Source organism: Protomyctophum bolini, assembly GCF_963924005.1.
Source record: "Protomyctophum bolini genome assembly, chromosome: 17".
NCBI lineage: Eukaryota > Metazoa > Chordata > Actinopteri > Myctophiformes > Myctophidae > Protomyctophum > Protomyctophum bolini.
The window spans coordinates 38,716,987-38,736,087 of NC_137878.1; the positions used below are offsets into that span (position 1 = coordinate 38,716,987).

Genomic DNA, 19,101 nt, shown 5'->3' on the forward strand with positions numbered 1-19,101 from the left:
CACACAATGTTGATAAATGGGGTGCAAAGGGTAATTGAAATGATCGATTTGATAGATTATAATAAATATTGATAATCAATCATTTAAGAAAATGATTCATTGGTAATCTATTTCTATTTTGGGCACCCCTAGGGTAGGTACCCTCACAAAAACATGCAGTAATCCTGGTCTCCAAACTGCCTCCCCCTGGCCAGCCCGGGGCGCCTGATGGAGGGGAAAGGAACTGGTCGGAATAACGTGTTACTCCCACGCGCTACATCCGGCCGGGGAAACTCTCCCCCTGTCAGGTGAAAAGAAGCAGCTTGGACTCCTCATGCATAGAAGGAAGCATGAGGTCAGTCCGCTGCCCCCCCATGTTGGCAGAGGAAGTGTAGCACCCAGGATTACATTAGATAATTGACACAAGGGTGAAAAAAATGGGTTGCAAAATCGTGGAATAAAAATAACTTTAAAATACTCACTTCTCCACCCTGTCTGTCTTGTTCCTTACAGAGCTGACCGTAACGTCTCACTGTAAACAGTGCCAGCTGCCGAAGCGGAGGTGTGGTCAGCACCACAACGGTACGATACCACAGGAAGCTCCTCCCTCTCTCCATCACATGACTATTGATAAATCTGAAGGAGTAATATTAAAAGAAAATGTTTTACATAAGTCTGCCTCCTGATGGTGCCATTGAAGCTATACACTATGCGTGAAAAATGCAGGGCAGTGTTTTTTTCCCTTGGCCTCTAGGGAGTGTGCATGCAACGTTTTACGCAGAACGGAGCAGTTATGGGTAAATTATGGGCTGATTTGAAAATTCCTTCGCCTATAGTGGGAAAACTGGGAATGTGCGTGTTTAAAACGGAGCACTCCTTCAAACTTTAGAAGTCAATCTTAGCCAATCCGGATGGAGTATGAAAAATTCGGAAAGACCCGTTTTTGTTAAGGGCTTAAGTGGTTAATGAAAACACTAAGTGGAAAACCTAGAATAATAAAGACTTAAAAATATTATCGATCTTCTCTCCTTCTCCATCTCCCTCTCCTCTCCATCTAACCTCCTCACCTCCCCTCCCCTGCCTCCTCTCCTCTCCTCTCCCAGGTGAGTACAGTGTGTGTCGGTGCTGCAGCCAGTGGCTGCGGCCCGGCAACCACCGCGTGCGACTGCGTCCCAAGAGGCGCGCGGCTGCGCGGGTGCAGAGCGTGCTGCGGCGGGAGGCGCGCGGCAGACGCCTCGGCCTCGCCCACAGGGAGATGCTGCGTCGCTTCAGGACGTCCCGCTCCACTCTGGTAGGACCACACTGTCCAACGAGGATAACATTTGCCACTTTCAAGATCACTGGCCACTTTTTTAATGCATGTAGAATTTGTTTTTAGTTTACCATTCATTTTATAGCAATAAAAGACAATATGTCTCAAAACACTGGCTAACAGTAAAATTATTGGCAACTAAATTAATATGAATTAGAAACTAAGACTGGCAATGCTACTGATTGGTTCATTCTTCATTGGCTTGCAGTTAGTTAGTAGTGTCTACTCCTCCAGGGGTGGAACACTGGGAGAGTCAGACACGCAGCTATACATCTCCTTACAACCGTACTCTACCGGATTTTCAATGAAAGTGGTTGTTTCACCATGTTTGCGCATTTATGAGAAATATAATAATCGGTCGTTTTCTTTCTTCGATTATTTGTTTTTAGCACCGATACCGATATGAATTAATGATTATCGGTCTATCACTATTACAGAGTCTAGTACTGCACTGTCACAGTCTACTCCATTACATTACAGAGTACTGCACTGTCACAGTCTACTCCATTACATTACAGAGTACTGCACTGTCACAGTCTACTCCATTACATTACAGAGTACTGCACTGTCACAGTCTACTCCATTACATTACAGAGTACTGCACTGTCACAGTCTACTCCATTACATTACAGAGTACTGCACTGTCACAGTCTACTCCATTACATTACAGAGTACTGCACTGTCACAGTCTACTCTATTACATTACAGAGTCTATAGTACTGCACTGTCACAGTCTACTCTATTACATTACAGAGTCTATAGTACTGCACTGTCACAGTCTACTCCATTACATTACAGAGTACTGCACTGTCACAGTCTACTCCATTACATTACAGAGTACTGCACTGTCACAGTCTACTCCATTACATTACAGAGTACTGCACTGTCACAGTCTACTCCATTACATTACAGAGTACTGCACTGTCACAGTCTACTCCATTACATTACAGAGTACTGCACTGTCACAGTCTACTCCATTACATTACAGAGTACTGCACTGTCACAGTCTACTCCATTACATTACAGAGTACTGCACTGTCACAGTCTACTCCATTACATTACAGAGTACTGCACTGTCACAGTCTACTCCATTACATTACAGAGTACTGCACTGTCACAGTCTACTCCATTACATTACAGAGTACTGCACTGTCACAGTCTACTCCATTACATTACAGAGTACTGCACTGTCACAGTCTACTCCATTACATTACAGAGTACTGCACTGTCACAGTCTACTCCATTACATTACAGATAACTGCACTGTCACAGTCTACTCCATTACATTACAGAGTACTGCACTGTCACAGTCTACTCCATTACATTACAGAGTACTGCACTGTCACAGTCTACTCCATTACATTACAGAGTACTGCACTGTCACAGTCTACTCCATTACATTACAGATAACTGCACTGTCACAGTCTACTCCATTACATTACAGATAACTGCACTGTCACAGTCTACTCCATTACATTACAGATAACTGCACTGTCACAGTCTACTCCATTACATTACAGAGTACTGCACTGTCACAGTCTACTCCATTACATTACAGAGTACTGCACTGTCACAGTCTACTCCATTACATTACAGAGTACTGCACTGTCACAGTCTACTCCATTACATTACAGATAACTGCACTGTCACAGTCTACTGAGTCTACCACTCACACAATCACTGCACCGTTCCCTCTGAATCCATTAACCTACAGAACACCGCCGTGTTGTGCATATAGGAGTAGTGGACATACTGCTCTGCTCTCTCTCTCTCTCTCTCTCTCTCTCTCTCTCTCTCTCTCTCTCTCTCTCTCTCACAGAGAGAGTCGTGTTTCTCCAATGTTTTCATCTCAAGGACACCCGTCCCACATTGATATGTATTTGGCCGCGGGCCCCCCCCCCCTCTCTCTCAAACGATGTTTTTGTCGGGTAGGGATCAACCAGAAGAGAAGTACGAAATATTACAAGGCTGTGAGCTTTATAGATTGGCTATCTTTGTAAGTATAAAATATGTTCGGTTAAAAATGATTTGTTGATGCTACAGTGTATTATTAACACATTTTGCTGGTGACCCACAGGACCCGGCAACCCGCCAAAATAATCATTAGCACAATTCCAAAGCACTTGGAATTGTAGGATTTGCTGAAGGCATTACATTTTCTTAGACTCTGTTCCACAGATGAATATTGTGAAAATAGCCGATGCTACTGTACTGTACATTAGGGCTGCCGTAATTGTCCAAAAATTGGATTCGGATATTCGTTTTAAAAACCCACGTGGATTCGAACAATTCGAGCCATTCGGATTTCGGATTTCAATTCGAGCCAATCGGATTTTTTAATAATTATATTTACACCAATACAACCTGAGACATAACATTTAAGATCGCATTGCTGGCGCAACTCTCTCTCTCCGCGCATTGGTGTTGCTGAAAACTGAGATGGAACGGAACGCATACATTCTCCCTTCTCCAGTAAAACATTTTTCTTAAATGAGCAATCCTACCACACAGCCTTATCAAAACGAGGCACGGAGGCAGTGTTAATTCTGCTGCATTATTATTATCTGTGGACTGTGGGTCTGCTGCCGAGTGCCGACGTTATGAAACTTTTTAGCTGGCTAGCTCCGCCGCTCCGCTGTTATGCTCAAATTAGTGACCCTAAAGAATTCTGAGGCAACACGGCTGGAGACGAGGCAGCCAATCAGAACTGCGCTGCGCTGCGCTGTATAGTCTGTGTTTAGGAAATGATTTATTCTTCAATGTATGCCGTTTTCGGCGTGTCGCGTGGCAAATATAACTAATATACAAGCTCACAAGTCACAACGCTTACCCATGGCACCGAAAACTAATAATAATAATAAATAAAAAAATATTTTTTATTATTATTTTTAATTCGAACCTTAATTTTATATATTCGGTTATTAATTATTATTTTTGATTCGAATCTATATTCGGATATAGAATATTCGTTGGCAGCACTACTGTACATGCTCACAGCGCCTCGCCAAAGCCAGCATGTACAGTAGATTGGCTATCCTCACAATATTCTCCTCTTTCTTAATTAACATTTGACCTCTTTTTTTTTGCCAATGTTTGACCATTTTCAATAGTTTGTTGGTTACTTTTGTTGCAGTAATTGGAAATACTTAAATACAATACTTGAGTACATGCTTTGCAGCACTGCTGAAGGTCACATCCAGCTCTCTGATTGGCTCTCTGGAGCACTGCTGGAGGTCACCTCCAGCTTCTCTGATTGGCTCTAATGTAGTTGGCAGTAATGTATACCGTATCATGATGGTTTAGGACTTTCGGGGTTATTTTATTGACACAAATTAATAAGCCCATTGTTAATAACAGTGACGAGGACCGTGTGGGTCCCTGTTATTCACTGTTACCCCTTTAATAAGCCCATTGTTAATAACAGTGACGAGGACCGTGTGGGTCCCTGTTATTCACTGTTACCCCTTTAATTAGCCCATTGTTAATAACAGTGACAAGGACCGTGTGGGTCCCTGTTATTCACTGTTACCCCTTTAATAAGCCCATTGTTAATAACAGTGACTAGGACCGTGTGGGTCCCTGTTATTCACTGTTACCCCTTTAATAAGCCCATTGTTAATAACAGTGACAAGGACCGTGTGTGTCCCTGTTATTCACTGTTACCCCTTTAATTAGCCCATTGTTAATAACAGTGACGAGGACCGTGTGGGTCCCTGTTATTCACTGTTACCCCTTTAATAAGCCCATTGTTAATAACAGTGACGAGGACCGTGTGGGTCCCTGTTATTCACTGTTACCCCTTTAATAAGCCCATTGTTAATAACAGTGACAAGGACCGTGTGGGTCCCTGTCATTCACTGTTACCCCTTTAATAAGCCCATTGTTAATAACAGTGACTAGGACCGTGTGGGTCCCTGTTATTCACTGTTACCCCTTTAAGGGCAGTTAAGAGCATCAACTGATCAAGGCAAACTTTTCCTAACAACAAAAGCACAGGATCATGAGGTGGATTCAAAGGCTTGTGAACATGAGGCGACATGAGTCTGCCTCGCAAGACTATGTTTACACTACTGTACCACTGTACAAGTGTTCATGTTTAGGTCAGTGTTGCTGACAGATTCTGCAGTCCGGAGAGATTACCTCAAAACATAGCTATGTTTTTGTGGCACGCTCGAGGCGCCCCCCCCCCTCTCTCTCTCTCTCTCTCTCTCTCTCTCTCTCTCTCTCTCTCTCTCTCTCTCTCTCTCTCTCTCTCTCTCTCTCTCGTTCTCTCTTCACAGAAACCCTCAGGCGTGACCGTGGGTGGCTTTGCGTATAATATTCCTCCTATTGTTTTGGAATCTCCACTATTCTTAGGTCTTCACGTGAGCTCACGCGAGTAAACCGATACACCCCCGGCCGGGCATACATACATACATACATATATACTTATATATATATACTTAGTTATTTTTATCTCCTGGAGTCGAGGACAATCGCCCCGAGGTTTAAGAGAGCCGCCATACATGATCGTCTCTCTCGGGAGGAAACCTCAGAGAAAAAACTGTCTCTTTTCAGGATTCAAGTTTCAAAAAGTGGCAAAAGCAGCAGATCTAGCATGCTGGAATCTAGATTACCGGTATGTGCTCGGTTACTTTACATTACTGGAGATAAGAGGAGGAATTCTGACCCCCCCCCCCCCCCCCTCCATCATGTCAGCCAGAGAGCTGTTCAGTGCCAGAGGCTGCGTGAAGAGATTAGCCTCCTCTCCTCTCCTCTCCTCTCCTCTCCTCTCCTCTCCTCCCAGTGAGACAACATGCACAATAGCAGCAAACCCTGACTCTGTTTTTACTAGTTTAGCAACAGCTGGTTTAGTATTATGCACATATCTCGTTGACGGGCCAAATTGGCAGACCGATCAGTATGGCTCTGGCGTACGCAAAAGCCAAGTTTCTGCCGATGCCTACAAAAATATAACCTTTTGACTCTTGTCTGACAGACGGAGTCAAAAGGTTAATTCACACGTTCACACAAGAGAAGCTGTGTGTGTGTGTGTGTGTGTGTGTGTGTGTGTGTGTGTGTGTGTGTGTGTGTGTGTGTGTGTGTGTGTGTGTGTGTGTGTGTGTGTGTGTGTGAGAGACATGCACAACAACAGAGTCTGCTCTATCGAAGCAGGTTCATGCGTTTCACGAGGGGCTTTCAGGCTGCATTACTTCTTTACGGCGGTGTCTCGCTTTTTAGTTTGGACACGATTGGACACGTTTTGGAAGTGCTCGGCCGCGGTCCCCGGCTTCATAAAGTGTGTCTTTGGTGGTTTGTGTCGGCGTGGTGTCGGCGTGGCGTGGTGCGGTGTCGTCCGCACACTGCATCATGCACTGCATTCCTGTCATTCTGGAAATGTACAGACAGACCAGGGCTGGACGACAGAGCATGGATTAACCCATTTAGGTGTTTTAAACATGTTATAATTTAGCTATTGAAAAATAGCAGATCTACGCGGTATCGAGTCGGTCGGACTCACAGTTCTTTAGAACCACCACAAAAGGCTCTGGTCAGTGGGCCTAGTAATCAGCCTAAATCCCCCTCACCTGTGCAATGTCCAGCCTCTGCCTCAGCCAATTGATTGCCATGGCAACCCTACACCTGCAAATTGATTACTTAATAACCACGCCACTTTTCACAGTCAGTTTGCACTCTTCAGACATACACAGGCAAGACTGGCAGATACAGAGATCTCCATGTGGGACACAGACAGACAGTTAAAACGGGTGCTATGACAACGGGTACCAGCTCAGTGGCCTTGTGGTCAGAGTGTCCGCCCTGAGACTGGGAGGTCGGGGTCATACCAAAGACTGTAAAAATGGGACCCAGTGCCTCCCTGCTTGACACTCAGCATCAAGGGTTGGATACTAGCGTACTAGCGTCATGTCCAGGGGGTGTACTTGTACATCAAGCTGCCTCACGCTACAGAAACAGGAGATAGGCTCCTGCCCCTATGGGCCTCATGGCTCCGCAAAGGCTACTATGACAACGGGTATTATTAGGTTCCCAAGTTGCAACAAGTTCCTAACTAAGCCGGTGGCCGACGTGCACGTACAGGTCTAGTTAATCAAATTTGCGAGCCCAAGAATCTGAATCTGAATCGTGAGATAGAAGGAGATTCACAGCCCTAGTTAATTACGGGGGAAAGACATATCTCATTTCTCAATATCTCCAGTGTGGACTACCACCGTTTCAGAAGTGGTTCAAAGAGAGAGGCTGTTCTGACACACCAGTCCATAAGTGAAGTAAAACATTGCTGAAACATTTCATCATATACTCCAAACTCAAAGAACGTCTCAACATTCTAACGAAAGCTGTTCTCAGTCTGAACGGCTTTGAAGTTCTGGTGGAATTAATAAACGAGAAACTTTTTGAAGCACTTTTAAATGATATATATCGTCTCTGTGGCCAGCGTGGGGTTCAAACTTCATAACACCCAAAAAAAAAGTTTCTTTTCATAATTCCAAAGAAAACATTGAGTAAGTAGCGGATCTACAAGCTCAAAACGTGCCGCTTCGCGGCGCGTTTCGAGCTTGTAGATCTGCTACTTTTGATGCTTTTTTGCGTGACGTTGTAGTGATCAAGTAGGCCGTTCATTTACGAAACAGAAAACCGCAAAAAGTTAGAATCTGCCCGACAGCAACGATATGATGTGTGGGTGTCATCATCAGTAGCCTATTATGTGAGTTCCTACTGGGCTTGGAGTGTCCGCGTGTTGAACTGTGGGCAGGCAGAATGCATGCATGCTTAAAACATAACTCATCAGAGACAGACATCAGAGTAACGAGGCCATTTCCAACATACACACACTCACATTTAGGGCTGCGCGAGTTTAGCCGAGGGTGTAAAGCCCTATTCATTATTAATCATAACACTTAAATAAGCAGCATTAATGTATGCGTCGCCATAGGGGAGTGTGTGCACGTGCCGTACGTGCGGTGCGGTGAAAAATGACGAACATATTTCCTTTTTAGTTTTCGTTGACGAGAACAACACTGCTGCAGGGACATGGCAAGTGTGTTTTAAACGTGTGTGTGTGTGTGTGTGTGTGTGCGTGCAGCGCGCTGTTGATCCGTGTGTGTGTGTGTGTGTGTGTGTGTGTGTGTGTGTGTGTGTGTGTGTGTGTGCGCGCGCGCGCATGCTGTTGACCCCTGTGGGTGTTGTTGTGTGTCAGGTGTGTTTATGCGTGGCATGCTGTGAGTCATGTGACCGCTGCTCAGCAGGAGGTAGATTATTCAAATGAACCCTCCTCGGTTCTACACACAGAGTTCAGTCCACTGTGAATCACTCTGCCTCCAGGGTTTGTGAGAGAGTGAGAGAGAGAAACAGGCAGCCAGGTCTATGCAAACGAGCCTGAAATAAAGCTAGTCAAACGCTTCAGTAACCTTCATACTGTGTACCTGTCTCCAAAGTGAGTGGCACCTACACAGTGATATCACTAGGGGGAGCCACCATGATCTGATTGTGATACCACCCAGATTCAGAGCAAACATGGGTGTCTGAAGCTAGATTGCAATCTTTTTTTTTTTTTTTTTTTTATAAATTGTGTAGCAAGACTCTGTGGTGACTGTGGGGACAGTCAATACAATAGGACTACATTAGAAATGCGGGGAGGTATTGTAACATATGAAATGCATAGCCGGATTACCCCCCCCAGGGGTGGGCAACTTTGACGATGGAGAGGGCCACTGTTATTTCCACACTCACTCCAGAGAGCCACTTTGCATACTGTGGTAGCAAAAATAAACGACCTGCAAGCTCAAAACGTGTGGTAGTGCGACTCACTGTGAGCTTGTAGATCAGCTATTTTTGCTATTGAAATCCTGAATAATCATGAACAAAATACAAATAAATTGGACATAAAACAGACTAACATTTTAATACCACTGCATTTAGCTACTAATCTATAGACTGAAGTAATCAAAGCGGGTCATGTTTGCATGTTGTTTGGAATCATTTTTAACAGCTGAAATAAAAACATATACTTGCCACATTAAGCGAAGGTGGGGGGCCGCATGTGGCCCCCAGGACTCCATTTGCCCATCCCTGTATAAGGTTTTTAAGCTAATCATCTGGGCTTCAGGAACTATAGCGCTCTACACACTGTACCTATCGAAATAAGGTCCAATGTTTGTCTGTCGAACAATCCCTCGAAAAACAAGTTCTCATAAATCCTGGTTCAAAAATAGAGAGAGAAAATGGATCTCTTAACGGCGATGACCCCAGAACCCTGACCCTGGACCCCAGAACCCTGACCCTGGACCCAGAACCCTGACCCTGGACGGACAGGGTGGAATTTCACCATAAATCAGACCCACCAGCCACCACAGCAGGGTTGGAATGATAATGAGGCCCCTTTTACTTGTTTGGGGCACGTGTGTGTGTGTGTGTGTGTGTGTGTGTGTGTGTGTGTGTGTGTGTGTGTGTGTGTGTGTGTGTGTGTGTGTGTGTGTGTGTGTGTGTGTGTGTGTGTGTGTGTGTGTGTGTGTGTGTGTGTGTGTGTGTGTGTGTGTGTGTGTGTGTGTGTGTGTGTGTGTGTGTGTGTGTGTGTGTGTGTGTGTGTGTGTGTGTGTGTGTGTGTGTGTGTGTGTGTGTGTGTGTGTGTGTGTGTGTGTGTGTGTGTGTGTGTGTGTGTGTGTGTGTGTGTGTGTGTGTGTGTGTGTGTGTGTGTGTGTGTGTGTGTGTGCGAGCGAGCGCAGTGGTCTGCCACGACTACAATTTTTAAGTTGCTGATTAATCGTCACACAACAAAGTAATTACGATCGACGGTTTAATTGTGTTTTGTTGGCATCGAACATTTGGAACATCATGAACGGAATGAGATTTTTCAGTTTGGCTTTTGGGCTTCGTATAATCACAAATATCACAGGCCCCAGGTGTGAACAGCATTCAATAATTTATTCCAACACCAGCTTGCATTGGCTTTGTCTCATTTAGTTTCGGTGTGCTGAGATTCAAGATTCAATAATTTATTTGCCATGTCAACAAGTTGATAGGAATTTGTCTTGGTTCATACTCAACATATACACAAACAAGAAGGACAGTACAATACAAAAACCAGCAGCATATGAAATTACATTCAGTTTTTTTAAAGTGTTATATGCATATACTGTACTAGGAGTTCAGATGTCTAATGGCTACTGGGTAAGTGCTATCCCTGAAGCGACATGTGGAGCTCTGGATACTTCTATATCTCCTGCCTGATGGGAGGAGATTGAAGAGGTGATGTGCAGGATGGGAGTTGTCTGAAATGATTTTATTTGCCTTCCTAATTATTCTGGTGGAATAGAGTGAGGAAAGTGTAGGGAGGCTGCATCCTATGTTTTTTGATGCGCGACGTACTACTCTTTCCAGAGACTTGAGAAATGGCGTTTTACGCTTGTAGATCTGTGATTTGTGATGCCTTTGTGTGACGATGTAGTAGTAACTTTATTTATAGATAGATAGATGGATAGATAGATAGATATTGTGGCAGACATTGTATATCAGTCGGGGGACCTTTGGGAGGATCATGAGTCATGACCTCTGACCTCCGTAAGACATTTCTGAGTGTATCTTGTACTGTTTATTTTCACATCCCACGCTTTCTTGCACTGACCATGGACACTTTTTTTGTTTGGCTTTGCACTGTTGACTATTTTTGTCTTGTTGTTCTCATGATGAGACGTAATACACTTTATCTATCTACGTATCTATCTATCTAGCATAGCACCCGCACCACTCTCTGTTTCTCTCAACTCATCCTCCTCTTTCTCCTGTCCTTTCCTCGCTCTGCCTTCCTCTCTCTCTCTCTCTCTCTCTCTCTCTCTCTCTCACTCTCTCCACCTCTCCATCCCCCCCAACCGTGCTTTCCACGGAGCGGTTCGTGTTGTTTCTTAAACACCTGCCACTTTCAAACGATGACGGGGCAAGAGGACAGGGCTACAGCGCCCCTCCCCGCCGCAGGGGTACGATCTCGATGACAGACGGGGTGTTTGGCACGGCATGATGACAATAACAACTATACATGCTGTGAGGGGAGACGTGGCGGGCTGACGGAAACAGAAACAGCCACGGCCTTGAGGCGTGACGCTGTGAGTCATAGTAGTGGAACCCTCCTCACCCTGGCTGTGAGTCATGTTGTAGTGGAACCCTCCTCACCCTGGCTGTGAGTCATGTAGAGGAACCCTCCTCACCCTGGCTGTGAGTCATGTATAGAGGAACCCTCCTCACCCTGGCTGTGAGTCATGTTGTAGTGGAACCCTCCTCACCCTGGCTGTGAGTCATAGTAGAGGAACCCTCCTCACCCTGGCTGTGAGTCATAGTAGAGGAACCCTCCTCACCCTGGCTGTGAGTCATGTGTAGTGGAACCCTCCTCACCCTGGCTGTGAGTCATGTAGTGGAACCCTCCTCACCCTGGCTGTGAGTCATGTTGTAGTGGAACCCTCCTCACCCTGGCTGTGAGTCATGTTGTAGTGGAACCCTCCTCACCCTGGCTGTGAGTCATGTTGTAGAGGAACCCTCCTCACCCTGGCTGTGAGTCATGTTGTAGTGGAACCCTCCTCACCCTGGCTGTGAGTCATGTTGTAGAGGAACCCTCCTCACCCTGGCTGTGAGTCATGTTGTAGTGGAACCCTCCTCACCCTGGCTGTGAGTCATGTTGTAGTGGAACCCTCCTCACCCTGGCTGTGAGTCATGTAGTGGAACCCTCCTCACCCTGGCTGTGAGTCATGTTGTAGTGGAACCCTCCTCACCCTGGCTGTGAGTCATGTTGTAGTGGAACCCTCCTCACCCTGGCTGTGAGTCATGTTGTAGAGGAACCCTCCTCACCCTGGCTGTGAGTCATGTTGTAGTGGAACCCTCCTCACCCTGGCTGTGAGTCATGTTGTAGAGGAACCCTCCTCACCCTGGCTGTGAGTCATGTTGTAGTGGAACCCTCCTCACCCTGGCTGTGAGTCATGTTGTAGAGGAACCCTCCTCACCCTGGCTGTGAGTCATGTTGTAGTGGAACCCTCCTCACCCTGGCTGTGAGTCATGTTGTAGTGGAACCCTCCTCACCCTGGCTGTGAGTCATGTGGTGGAACCCTCCTCACCCTGGCTGTGAGTCATGTTGTAGTGGAACCCTCCTCACCCTGGCTGTGAGTCATGTAGAGGAACCCTCCTCACCCTGGCTGTGAGTCATGTTGTAGAGGAACCCTCCTCACCCTGGCTGTGAGTCATGTTGTAGAGGAACCCTCCTCACCCTGGCTGTGAGTCATGTAGAGGAACCCTCCTCACCCTGGCTGTGAGTCATGTGTAGTGGAACCCTCCTCACCCTGGCTGTGAGTCATGTTGTGGAACCCTCCTCACCCTGGCTGTGAGTCATGTTGTAGTGGAACCCTCCTCACCCTGGCTGTGAGTCATGTAGTGGAACCCTCCTCACCCTGGCTGTGAGTCATGTGTAGTGGAACCCTCCTCACCCTGGCTGTGAGTCATGTGTAGTGGAACCCTCCTCACCCTGGCTGTGAGTCATGTGTAGTGGAACCCTCCTCACCCTGGCTGTGAGTCATGTGTAGTGGAACCCTCCTCACCCTGGCTGTGAGTCATGTTGTAGTGGAACCCTCCTCACCCTGGCTGTGAGTCATGTTGTAGTGGAACCCTCCTCACCCTGGCTGTGAGTCATGTTGTAGTGGAACCCTCCTCACCCTGGCTGTGAGTCAACCCTCCTCACCCTGGCTGTGAGTCATATTGTAGAGGAACCCTCCTCACCCTGGCTGTGAGTCATGTAGAGGAACCCTCCTCACCCTGGCTGTGAGTCATGTAGTGGAACCCTCCTCACCCTGGCTGTGAGTCATGTAGAGGAACCCTCCTCACCCTGGCTGTGAGTCATGTTGTAGTGGAACCCTCCTCACCCTGGCTGTGAGTCATGTTGTAGTGGAACCCTCCTCACCCTGGCTGTGAGTCATGTTGTAGTGGAACCCTCCTCACCCTGGCTGTGAGTCATGTTGTATAACCCTCCTCACCCTGGCTGTGAGTCATGTAGAGGAACCCTCCTCACCCTGGCTGTGAGTCATGTAGAGGAACCCTCCTCACCCTGGCTGTGAGTCATGTTGTATAACCCTCCTCACCCTGGCTGTGAGTCATGTTGTATAACCCTCCTCACCCTGGCTGTGAGTCATGTGGTATAACCCTCCTCACCCTGGCTGTGAGTCATGTTGTAGAGGAACCCTCCTCACCCTGGCTGTGAGTCATGTTGTAGTGGAACCCTCCTCACCCTGGCTGTGAGTCATGTAGAGGAACCCTCCTCACCCTGGCTGTGAGTCATGGTGTAGTGGAACCCTCCTCACCCTGGCTGTGAGTCATGTTGTAGTGGAACCCTCCTCACCCTGGCTGTGAGTCATGTTGTAGTGGAACCCTCCTCACCCTGGCTGTGAGTCTTCTCACCCTCACCCTCCTCACGTGCAGAGGGCGTGAGGGATGGTTGACTCCACTGATCCGCGGCGTACCAGGGATGTGTTGTGGACGTGGTCGTTATAGGCAGTGGTGCTGAGGAAACGTATAAGAAGATAGGACGTCCTCACACCGTTCTTAACCCTTTTTGGGGGTGGGAACCCTTTTTGATGTTTCATGCATTATGTTATGCTTTAGCTATTGAAAAATAATTGGAAATGGTAATTGGAAATACTAAGTACATTACTTGAGTAAATGCACTTGGTTACTTTCCACCACTCGTCACTGCCTGTGGTGTCCTGTTAACCCATTCTGACCTGAGATCAGATTCATACGAGGTTTTCCACTGGACACACACTGGTCCGATTGACTCATTCTGACCTGAGATCAGATTCTAAAAAATGTCAGTCGTTCTTCGATTTTTCAAAAATAGCAGACCTACAAGCTCGTAGCGCGCCACTCGGTGGCGCGCTATGAGCTTGTAGATCTGCTATTTTTCAATAGCTAAAGCATAACATGATGCTGACACCAAAATGGGTTCCCGTTCAGAATGGGTTAATGATTTGGACCATGCACACGTGCACGCGTGCACACACAATGATGTGATATGCGTGCATGTTAATTTTGTTGCATTGTCCTGATTCAAGACAAAGACAATACAGTCAATCAATAATCAATAGGTGCTGAAAGAAACAAACACACAATTAAACTGAAGCCACCTGGACTTAGACGGCAAACTACAGAACAAGCTGTTGCTGCACAGTCGCGCACACACACACACACACACACACACACACACACACACACACACACTTGTGTGCGCATACTGTACGTATTATCGGTATATACAAACCAACAGCAGTCAAGAGTACAGTAAGCCTCTGGCAGCTCACAGGATTACTAGTTCACCCTCAGGAGACCTTGGTGAGAAAGTACGAACACACACACACACACTCACACACACACTCACACACACACTCACACACACACACTCACACACACACACACACACACACTAACACACACTAACACACACACTCACACTCACACACACACACACACACACACTCACACACACACCTAGCCGCAATGCTACTCGCGGCACAGCGCCGGGCCCGGCACACTGTCACCTTTTTCACCCTGGGCCTGTTTGCATGCCCGAATGAACTTTTCACACTTCGCAACTTTTCACACTTCGCAACTTTTCACACTTCGCAACTTTTCACACTTTTGGACTTTTCACACTTTTGGAAAAGTTGCGAAAAGTTGCGAAGTGTGAAAAGTTAATTTGCCAAAATAATTTGCCAAAATAATTTGCCAAAATAATTTGCCAAAATAATTTGCCAAAATAATTTGCCAAAATATTTGCCAAAATAATTTGCCAAAATATTTTGCCAAAATATTTTGCCAAAATAATTTGCCAAAATAATTTTTGCCAAGTGTGAGAATTTGCCATGTGTGGCGAGTGGCGAAAAGTGGCGACTTTTCACACTTCGCGACTTTTGAGCTAATTGGGCGGAGGTCTATTTATTATTTGGTTTATAGCAACAACTCTGTGCAAGGTTATCTTGACAACAAGAAGACTGGACAGAATTATGTTTTATTCACACACAAAAACAAACATTCTTTGACCGCGTATTGCTTTATTTTTAAGGGGGAAGTGCAGAGAGATAGGAAAACCAAGGGCGTAGAGAGGAGAGATGTGATGCATGACTCGAGATATATCGTCTCTGTCGTGTGGAAACCTCATATGTCCAAGACTGTTACTTTTCAGGATTCAAGTTCAGAAACAGCAAACATGCTTTTTGAGCATTTCGAGCTTGTAGATCTGCTACTTTTGATACAATTTACAAGAGCAGATGCTCTTAATCCAGAGCGATTTACAGTAAGCAAGAACAAAAAAAAAAACATAAAATAGTCATCAGGAATACGTAAACTAAGGACCTAATAGTGGAATATCTATGAGTATATACACTATAGAGTGCTGCTATGTCTACATAAAATGCTTTCTAGTTTCTAAGTTACACAAGTTGAGCCTATGCATATGCCTGTAAGGTCGTCGAGGCTAGGGCAAGTGCTACGGGCTAAGGGCCCATTCATACTCCCTATTTTACCCTGTTTCGGCACTGTAGAGCCGAAATGATTCCTCGATTTCGGCTCGTCAGAAAATTTCAGTAGATGTGATTAACCCATTCTGACCTGAGATCAGATTCATACGAGGTTTCCACTGTGGACACACACTGGTCTGATGAAGCCATTCTGACCTGAGATCAGATTCTAAAAATGTCAGTCGTTCTTCGATTTTTCAAAAATAGCAGACCTACAAGCTCATAGCGCGCCACTCGGTGGCGCGCTATGAGCTTGTAGATCTGCTATTTTTCAATAGCTAAAGCATAACATGATGCCAGCACCAAAATGGGTTCCCGTTCAGAATGGGTTAAAGCAGTTTTTTTATAGTCAACATTCCGACGATGCCTACAAGGTGGCATGACGCCATGCTGCTGTTCGCGCTCTCCAGCATTAGATCACATATTAGATCCCTGGCGCAAAGTGGCGCATGCTTGGGCAACCCTCTGCCAGCCATACCACATCACGTTGGCACGGGGTTCAAAGCCAACGGCATCTATTTCAGCATGTTGTATTATTTCAAACACACACACACACACACACACACACAGGTCTGTATTACTGTACTTGTGAGAACATCAACATGTTAAGACAAAACTTGAGCTATTTTAAACCCTATCCCAGAAAAATAGCAGAGCTACAAGCTCACAACGTGTCACACATTGTGAGCCTTTAGATCTGCTATTGTCTTGCAAATCAGCTATTCTTTTGGTGCACAACACTGGCACGCAAGTATGAATCATGTTTAACTCTAATTATAACCCCTAATCCAAATGTCTAGTCCCAACACTAACCCCAACCTAAATCTGTTCCTAATCTTTAAAAAAAAAAGAAATCTTATTTTTTCTTCTTGTGAGAACCAGGAAAATGGTCCTCATAAATGTCTATTTCTCAAATTGTTCTATACTTTGGGGAGAAGCAATTCCACTATGACTATGTCCTAACCTTAACCTCAGTAAAACTATGCCTAAACCCAACCTTATTCCTAACCTTAACCTCAGTCAAACTATGCCTAAACCCAACCTTATTCCTAACCTTAACCTCAGTCAAACTATGCCTAAACCCAACCTTATTCCTAACCTTAACCTCAGTCAAACTATGCCTAAACCCAACCTTATTCCTAACCTTAACCTCAGTCAAACTATGCCTAAACCCAACCTTATTCCTAACCTTAACCTCAGTCAAACTATGCCTAAACCCAACCTTATTCCTAACCTTAACCTCAGTAAAACTATGCCTAAACCCAACCTTATTCCTAACCTTAACCTCAGTCAAACTATGCATAAACCTAACCTTATTCCTAAACATAGCCTCACTAAAACTATGCCTAAACCTTGTTCCTAACCTTAACCTCTGTAATTGAATACAAGAATCAAGTGTTTTGGGGTGAGCTTTCCGGTTACCAACTAAAACACCCGTGAAGTGAAACACCCAACATAATCATATTTTGAACTGGGGACCACCCAACATAATCATATTTTGAACTGGGGACCACCCAACATAATCATATTTTGAACTGGGGACCACCCAACATAATCATATTTGAACTGGGGACCACCCAACATAATCACATTTTGAACTGGGGACCACCCAACATAATCATATTTGAACTGGGGACCACCCAACATAATCATATTTTGAACTGGGGACCACCCAACATAATCATATTTGAACTGGGTACCACCCAACATAATCATATTTGAACTGGGGACCACCCAACATAATCACATTTTGAACTGGGGACCACCCAACATAATCATATTTGAACTGGGGACCACCCAACATAATACATAATCATATTTGAACTGGGGACCACCCAACATAATACATAATCATATTTGAACTGGGGACCACCCAACATAGTCTTTAACGCTTTTTCACAAATTAAGACTTGGCCTATAACAAAAAATGTGTTCAGTCTTGATATTTCATTTATCTTTAATCCAATGCCTCCTCCCATTAATCTCCATTTGGCAGTTAGAGACAGAACCGCTAGACCTCTATATGGCCGTTTACAACTCCAATTACAAGGCTGTTTACGACTCCCAATTCAGAATGGGTTAATCAGACCAGTGTGTGTCCAGTGGAAACCTCGTATGAATCTGATCTCAGGTCAGAATGGGTTAAGTGCTCCAGACGTCTCTCCACACGTCTTTTTTAATTACACCCGAAAGGGCCCAGGACGTGGGAGGATGTCTTAGGGCAGGGATGGGCAACGTTGATGATGGAGAGGGCCAATATATTTCCATACTCACTCGAGAGGGGCCACATTGCATATTACTGTCATAGCAAAAAATAGCCGATCTACAAGCTCAAAACGCGTGGCGGTGCGACGCGTTTTGATCTTGTAGATCAGCTATTTTTGCTATTATTTTTGCTATATATATATTTATTTGTTTTGGAATCCTGAAAAGTAACATTTGTATTTAATTTCAAATGCATCAAATTTCCCGAGACAGTTTATTTACAGTCGACACAAAGACAACTCCCTGACAATATTGCTGAGACAGTAGAGTTTAATTGATATTAATGAATTAATTACTGACTTAATTTGACCCATTCTTGACATTATTACGGTAGAGTCTGCCCTAGCGGTCGCTTTATCGCCTATAACCCATTCTGACCTGAGATCAGATTCATACGAGGTTTCCACTGGACACACACTGGTCTGATGAACCCATTCTGACCTGAGATCAGATTCTAAAAAATGTCAGTCGTTCTTCGATTTTTCAAAAATAGCAGACCTACAAGCTCGTAGCGCGCCACTCGGTGGCGCGCTATGAGCTTGTAGATCTGCTATTTTAAAGCATAACATGATGCTAACACCAAAACGGGTTCCCGGTCAGAATGGGTTAAGGCATATTACTGGTAATGGCCATGCAGTTTCCCATGTATGTCTTAGATGTCTTTTTTTTCATTGATATGAAACCGGATCGCTAAAATCTATTTTGTTGACAGGGCCGTTAAATGGCCCGTGCAGCGCTCAGCGTTCATGTTTCACGCATGTGTGCAGCCGTTCATTTCCTTGTTTACGGGCCGACAAAACGGTCTATTCTCTCTAAGTCTGCGTCGCTGTCCACGGTTTTGATCAGAACGCCGATGTTCTTGTCCTCATTTCTGACCTAACCAAAGCATCTCTTTTGGAATATTATTAACCCTTCTAAAGAGAGATCAGACGAGGTAGCGCGAGGTAGTAATGGAAGGCAGCGCCTTTTCAGAGTAAAGTCCTCCTCATCTGCAGGGCACTCTAGCAC

At 45.3% G+C, this 19,101-nt stretch overlaps 1 protein-coding gene across 1 annotated transcript in view; it reads left to right on the top strand.

Annotated features, from left to right (window-relative positions):
• rmp24 (ribonuclease MRP subunit p24) overlaps window positions 1-19,101 on the top strand; it is a 51,306-nt gene that overhangs the window by 11,909 nt on the left and 20,296 nt on the right. The window contains exons 3-4 of the mRNA XM_080786961.1: window positions 493-561; window positions 1,083-1,270. Of these exons, the coding sequence (XP_080643087.1) occupies window positions 493-561; window positions 1,083-1,270 (257 nt within the window). The remainder of the gene's footprint in view (window positions 1-492; window positions 562-1,082; window positions 1,271-19,101) is intronic.